The 7,242-nt window shown below is 42.1% G+C and overlaps 1 protein-coding gene across 1 annotated transcript in view; it reads right to left on the reverse strand.

Annotated features, from left to right (window-relative positions):
* LOC135203076 (forkhead box protein C1-like) overlaps positions 1–7,242 on the reverse strand; it is a 14,886-nt gene continuing 7,644 nt past the window's right edge. Inside the window, exon 2 of the mRNA XM_064232688.1 lies at positions 1–2,581. Coding sequence (XP_064088758.1) covers positions 1,766–2,530 — 765 coding nt within the window. The 5' untranslated portion in view covers positions 2,531–2,581 and the 3' untranslated portion in view covers positions 1–1,765. The remainder of the gene's footprint in view (positions 2,582–7,242) is intronic.

The raw sequence follows: 7,242 nt of genomic DNA on the forward strand, positions 1-7,242 counted from the left end.
TATATATATATATATATATATATATATATATATATTGAAGCTGTCTGGTCAAAGTTTTATATAATGATGTTTTTTTCATTAATACAGAGATCTTTAAAAAAATTAACTAAAACTAATAAAACTCTAATTCACAAACCATCTCTCTCCCCACCTTTACAAGCAAAAATGAAAATCGAATACAGTAAGCAGTAGGTAGTCATTAAAAGTAAAGATTAAAATTCCCCGATCATTTCCACAGGTTCAAATTTACAATAAGATAAAGTCTTTATAATTAGATCAAGTAACTCTGTCATCCAAATTATGTCGTCTCAATTTTATGACGAACTAAAAAAAACTGTTTTTGACAGGACGTATCTGTCAGTTACTATAAACTGAACTGGTTTAGTACAGGTCCTGATCTTGATTAGTGCACTGTGACGCCATAGTAACCCGCAAATCAATCAATCAATCGTGGTTAATAGAGTTTTCTTCAGTCGTCGTCGTAGAAGGCAGGGACAGAGATTCAAGAAGTGGTTTAGGTAATTGTGATGCGGATAAAAATAAAAATTATACATATCTATCACCCATATCAGGTTTACGTGGAGGTCAACTGATGTGTTTCTGTACGAGGTCAATGTAATTTAACCCTATAATTTAGCGTCGGAATTGTTAAAACTGTGTCAAGTTTCACGCGGTGTCTTTCTTCTGCTTTGCATCACACGCAATACACTTTTTCCAAACGTCCTTATCAATACGTCGTCACCCGCGATGCTATAACATGTAACACTCGAAGCAAAAACTCATGACCGAAACGCCATGTGCGAATTCTGTCTAATTCAAATCAATATAGTTATAGAATAGCACCATCTACGTTATGTTATCTTAACATAAAATAGCCGCTCCGTATGTTACCTTAAAACATAAATAGCCGCTGCACCTCCGCTCCAAGTGGGTTCAGCATCCTGACTGTTCCTTATTATTTTTGGACTATCTCACGCACGCACGCACGCACATGCACACACACGCACGCAAAATACAAGCGCAACGCAAAAATAAATTTAAACGCTGTCTTCTTCTTTTCTTGGTATGTACAAAGTCACACGTTCATCAACGTCTTGTCACTGAGGATTTAATGAGCAATTTCTGATTATTGTTTATATATATATATATCTATATATATATTCTTATTTTGCAAAGGGAGCAAGTTGCCAACTCCATGGCTTTTCGATTCGCAAAAGTTGTAGTACTATATACGTAGTACCTCCCATGACGTGACGAGAGTTTTTCCTTAAATAGAAAACACATACACACGCGCATGCTCAAACACTCACGGTCGAGGAACAACAAATATACATAAGAGTCATGTATCGTATTAACACACAGATTTGAGCATTTATTATTAAATAAATAACAGCTTCTGCCAGATGCGCGATAATGAGGTGCGCGTGTGTATAGATGCGTATGTCTTTTTTATAATTTTTTTGTATGTGTGTTTGTGATCTAAGAATACAAATGTCTGGGAGGAACATTTGGTGGAGTGGCGCCACTCACTCGGCAGCCACAAAAGTACATTTCACAACCATGAACGCATAAGACACTTCAACTGTTTGTGAGGGAACGGGAGACTTGAAAGAAGAAGGAGGAGGAGGAGAGAAAGAGGAGTGACGAGAGAAACAGCAGGCGTCGGAAGAAAAGGAAGAAGAGGAGGAGGAGGGAGTGGGAGAAAAAGAGAGAGAGGAGAGATAGGAGAAGCTTTGTCTATAACCCCGGGCTCTGTAGGTCTAGGTCAGAAGCGGAACTCGCGGAAGTCTGGATGGCTGTTCGACGTGTGGGAGCGATGCTTCAGAGACGACGAGTGACCTCCTCCTCCTCCTCCCCCTCCTCCTCCACCTCCGCTTGCGTGGTTGTTGGCGTTCGTCGAGCGGTTCCTCCTGCTGGAGAAGCGCCCGGGTCTCTTGGGCATGTTGGCTAAGGACCAGGGCTCCCGTTCGCGCCTGCTCGTGAAGGAGTTGGTGGAGATCCTGTTGATGGCTCCCTGGCGGCTGGAATAACACCCGTGCGAGAAGGACCTCGAAGACAGGCGAGCCATCGGCCTAGGCGCGTCTGGCCCGTCGTGGCCCTTCGGGGAGAGGATGCTCACCCGGGGGCCGCTGACGCCCTTGCAGCCGAGGTGATCCAGGAGGTGTGAGCTTGGAAGCACTCTGCCGGACGCGGTGGAGTGAGAGCGCGTGAGGGAGCTCGGCTTCGGTGACCTGGAAGGCTGACAGACGGGAGCCGCCAGAAGGCTTTGCGGCGGAGGAGGCGGCGGGGCAGCGGCTGCGGTCGAATACGTCGCCGCCGCCGCCGCTGAGACGGAGAGGAAGGTGTCCGACGGCTTCGGCTGCTGGCTGCTGGAGGAGGACGAAGCCTGTGTTCCAGCGGATGCGACCGTCGGAGGCGGGAGGCCCTCGCACGTCGTCGGAGGCTGGATGGAACCTCTTCGCTCGTTCCCGCACGGACACGTCGGGGCGCCACCACCACCCGTCCGACAGCCACGGACCCGTAGGGTCATCTCCACCCCGGTAAGGCACGGACACGGGCACCTATGGGTGCCCGGGGCTAACTGGAATGGAGACAAGAGGAAAAGATGTTAGAGCAAACCAAAATTTTGTTTACCTTCCAAAAAATGACCAATACACTCCACATACCTGGAACACGAGGCGAGTCACTTGGAAAATACATCATTTTATGCGAACAGAAGCAAAACAATCATGAATGTCTCATTAAAATAAAGTATATACTTAAAAACGAGCATAATATATAAGTATTGGGCGCAAGACTTTGATCACTGTATACATCATCATTAGATGATAAAAAGGATAACGACATAAATAATAGCGAAGAAATATCTGCATAAATCATACTAGTTATGGTAACTGGAAACTTACAGTTTGTGTAAATAATTTAAGTTACCTGCTTATTTGACATTTCTAAAATACATTTTCCAGCATATTCCACCCTCGTTACCTGGAATCAATCAATATCACTTTAATTTCTTCCTTTTGTTTTGATTACGTAAAGAATATAAGTGTCATAATGAGGTTTCTAGAAACACCAAATTTCCTCATACTTTTTGTAAACATCTTCCTACCTTACTTGCATCACTTCAAATATTCACTGCTCAATCTCTCTGGTTTTCATATCCGCTCAAAACCTTAATCCTGCTCAGATTCACTCTCAACTTAACCTCTTGCACACAGCTGCAATCTCTTTCACTAGTCTCCGCAGTGTCTCTTCCACTTCCCCGGACCAGCACTGTATCGTCTACAAACATCAGCCAACCCTCTTCCTTGTCTAAACCCTTATTGTTCTTAAACTACCAATTCATCTGTCATCTGTCATACTTTCTCACGCTAAAATCCCATAGTCTACTTTAATTAGTATGGTATCACAATAAGGCCTTCTGGGAAAATGTAGAGGCACCTCACACTGAGGGACCTGGGGCAGCCCGAACGAGCTGCAAGGTCTGTAAGACCAAGTCATGACCAACGGAAAATGTTAAAGTAGTTGTCCACAGACTACCTAGTGAGATCACAATAGCCTCTGCCCAGACAGATTTTAGATCCTTTTCGGCCCTCCTAACGCGTCCAAAACTATTCCTTTTCTTTCAGAGAGAGAGAGAGAGAGAGAGAGAGAGAGAGAGAGAGAGAGGAGAGAGAGAGAGAATCTTTGGCGTTTGACAAAAATAGCTCTCCACAAAGTAGTGAAGCGGTTCTCTAGCAAGAGGAAGCTTACAGGATACAAATCTTGCCCAAAAGTGGTATGAAGCAGCATCCATTCTGAAGTAGACCTATGGTAACTAGTAAAAATTCGTTAAAACAAATAGTGCCTCCTTTGGCTTGAACACCGAATCATAAACATGGTAGTTAGTAGACTGAGGCTGGTCACAACTGGTGTGGAGTAGGGCATAGGCCTAGCAACCTCATTCCCAAAAAGGCTTGCCGAAAACAAGTTAACCGCGTCTTCCAACACGGTTATGATGATAAGTTTAGAGTAATTCTGTCTTGGTTCATATTAACATCTGCTCTTTGTGAATTAGAACGATAAGTGATTTAAACCACTTAAATCTATTTCAGAGGACTCGTGTCTATTGCAGAATGAGAGATGAATCATATTGGAGCAGCAATCATCGGTATACAACTAATGGAAGGCTCCCACATCCCCTTAGTACTAAAGGTCACAAGTTAAACCGGAAAAGACGTCTATTATTCACTGGTCAATCTCTGAACGAATTTCCAACGTTATTAAATTGTAATAAGGCTCTCTCTCTCTCTCTCTCTCTCTCTCTCTCTCTCTCTCTCTCTCTCTCTCTCTCTCTCTCTCTTATAAAAATATCTTTTCGTTATGTAATTCACACCAAGAACCTGTTTTTCAGACGGTGACTGAAATCAGGCCTAAGGAAGACCGCTGTCGTTCCCCTTAAGGTTCCCCCGTAGGATATTCATCACTTCCTTCTCACTAGTGAATGAAGGTTCCTTTTGAAGGACTATTCCTTCAATCAGGCTTGTAGGGCGCCACTTATCGTAGGAATCGTCATCTTTTGGAGGCGTAAAAGTATATTTGTAAAATTTTGTAAGCTTCATTTTTGAAGGATACAGATAGGAATTCATAAAGGATGTTACCTACAAAGGCGCCAAGGGTGACCTCGGTAAGAATCTTAGGAGGGCCTTAGTTGGAAAAGTCCTATTCAATGTCTAGTGTTTAAGAAATCCTCTTGGAAAATAAAAATCCCTGTAGGATGTTACGACATGCTGAAGGACTTCTCTGTGGCAAGGAAATGTCCTATAGGAGTCCAAATATTCATGAAGGGACTGCAAATGTGACAGAGATCTTTAAGATGCCCACATTTTGAAGGAATCCTCTGTTGAGGACTCCTCTGAATAGGTGAAAAACTCTGTGGGATCTTAATCCTTGAAGGATTTCAAAGTAAATGTGACAAAGTCCCGTAAAATACTACATATTTAAGGACTCCTCTGGGAAGGTGACGCGGTCCTATAGGATGCCAACGAGTTGAAGGACACCTCTTTTGAAAAACAATGTTGACTGGAACGAGCCCTACAGGACACCTTTCGCAGGATTCCCTAACAGACGTCAGTGAGCTGCATGAATCCCGGAATAGGTCTTCTTGAATTGTTTATGTTAGGCTTACATGCTGTAGGCCTAACCGACAGGAATAGCATCGATGACACGTCGGCACGGTAAGCTTTCAATTTTTGATTACCTGAGCGATTCCAAAAACCGAAGAAACATCTCTCTCTCTCTCTCTCTCTCTCTCTCTCTCTCTCTCTCTCTCTCTCTCTCTCTATATATATTATATATATTATATATATATATAGATATATATATATATATATATATATCAATTCAAGCTACAAATGTCCTTTAATATCTAAATTCACTTTACTTTCCCAAATGATATATTTTCATATCATTAACCGAAGGGGAATTTTTAAGTTGATTAACAATTTCGTCCCCCCATTTGGGATCGAAACCCAACCGTCCCATGTGGGGATGGGGAACAGAAAATTTCAGGGAAAAAAAAAAACAGTCAGTGACGATATCCAATCAGCCAACAGAAGATTGCTATAAATTCATATCGATTTCTGACCTTACAAATCACCCTCGATCTGGATGCTTTTCGTAATTAGAAAATCGATATGAAACCCCGTCTACCATGTTGGCCAATTCGAGCGTTTTGACAGAACGTAGCCTTTTGTTATGAATAATTATCACATCAAACCTTGATCCATTTTATATATTTCACAATCAAGCTCCACAAAAAAAAAAAATGTCCTTTAATATCTAAATTCACTTTACCTAACCCAAAGATATATTTTCATATAGTACCGAGGGGAATTTTTTAAGTTGATAACAAGTTTCGTCCCCCCACATGGGATCGAAACCACCGTCCAGGTGGGGACGGGGAAACGAAATCAGGACAGTCAGTGACGCTATCAATCAGCCAACAGAGACGCTAATAAGTTCATATCGATTCTGACCTTACAAATCACCCTCGATCTGGATGCTTTTCGTATTAGAATCGATATGAAACCCCCGTCTACCATGTTTGGCCAATTTCGAGCGTTTGACAGAACGTAGCCTTTTGTTATGAATAATTATCACATCAAACCGTGATCCATTTATATATCAATTCGGCTACATGTCCCTTTAATCCTAAATTCATTTACCTCCCAAATGATAATAAATTTTTCCATATATGTACCGGGGGAATTTTTAAGTTGAAATAACAATTTCGTCCCCCCCATGGGAAATCGAACCCCCCCGAGGTGGACGGGGACGATATTTTCAGGACAGTCAGTGGACGCTTCCAATCAGCCAACAGAGACCGCTATAAGGGGGTTCAATATCGATTCTGACCTTCAAATCAACCCTCGGGGGAATTTCTGGTGCTTTCGTAATTGGGAAATCGATAATGAACCCACCGTTCTACCATGTTGGCCAATTCGAGCGTTTTGGGGACAGAAACGTAGCCTTTTGTTTATGGAATTAATTATCACATCAAACCGTGATCCATTTATATATCAATTCAGTCGACAAATGTCTTTAATATCTAAATTCACTTTAGCCTCCCAAATGAGAGTTTCATATATGTACCGGGGGGGAATTTTTTTTGAATTTTTAATATAACAAGTCCCCCCATGGGATCGAACCACCGTTCCGGTGGACGGGGACTATCATGGACATCAGTGAACGCTTATCCAATCAGGCCCAACAGAGAGCTATTAGTTCATATGCGATTTCTGACCTTTTACGAAATCAACCCTCGATCTGGAATGCTTTCGTAATTAGAATCGTTTGAAACCCCTCTACCATGTTGGCCAATTTCGAGCGTTTTGACAGAACAGAGCCTTTTGTTATGAATAATTATCACATCAAACCGTGGATCCATTTATATGTATCAAATTCCAGCTACAAAATGTCCTTTAATATCTAAATTCACTTACTCCCAAATTGATATATTTTCATATAATGTTACCGAGGGGGAATGTTTAAGTTGATACAAATTTTTCGGTCCCCCATTTGGGATCGAACCACCGTCCAGGTTACGGACGAAATTCAGGACAGTCAGTTGACGCTAGCCAATCAGCCAAACAAGACTCCTAAATAGTTCCAATATCGATTTTCTGACCTTAACAAATCACCCTTCGATCCTGGAATGGGCTTTCGAATTTTTAAGAAATTCGATATGAACCCCGTATTTTA

Source organism: Macrobrachium nipponense, chromosome 33, assembly GCF_015104395.2.
Source record: "Macrobrachium nipponense isolate FS-2020 chromosome 33, ASM1510439v2, whole genome shotgun sequence".
Lineage (NCBI taxonomy): Eukaryota > Metazoa > Arthropoda > Malacostraca > Decapoda > Palaemonidae > Macrobrachium > Macrobrachium nipponense.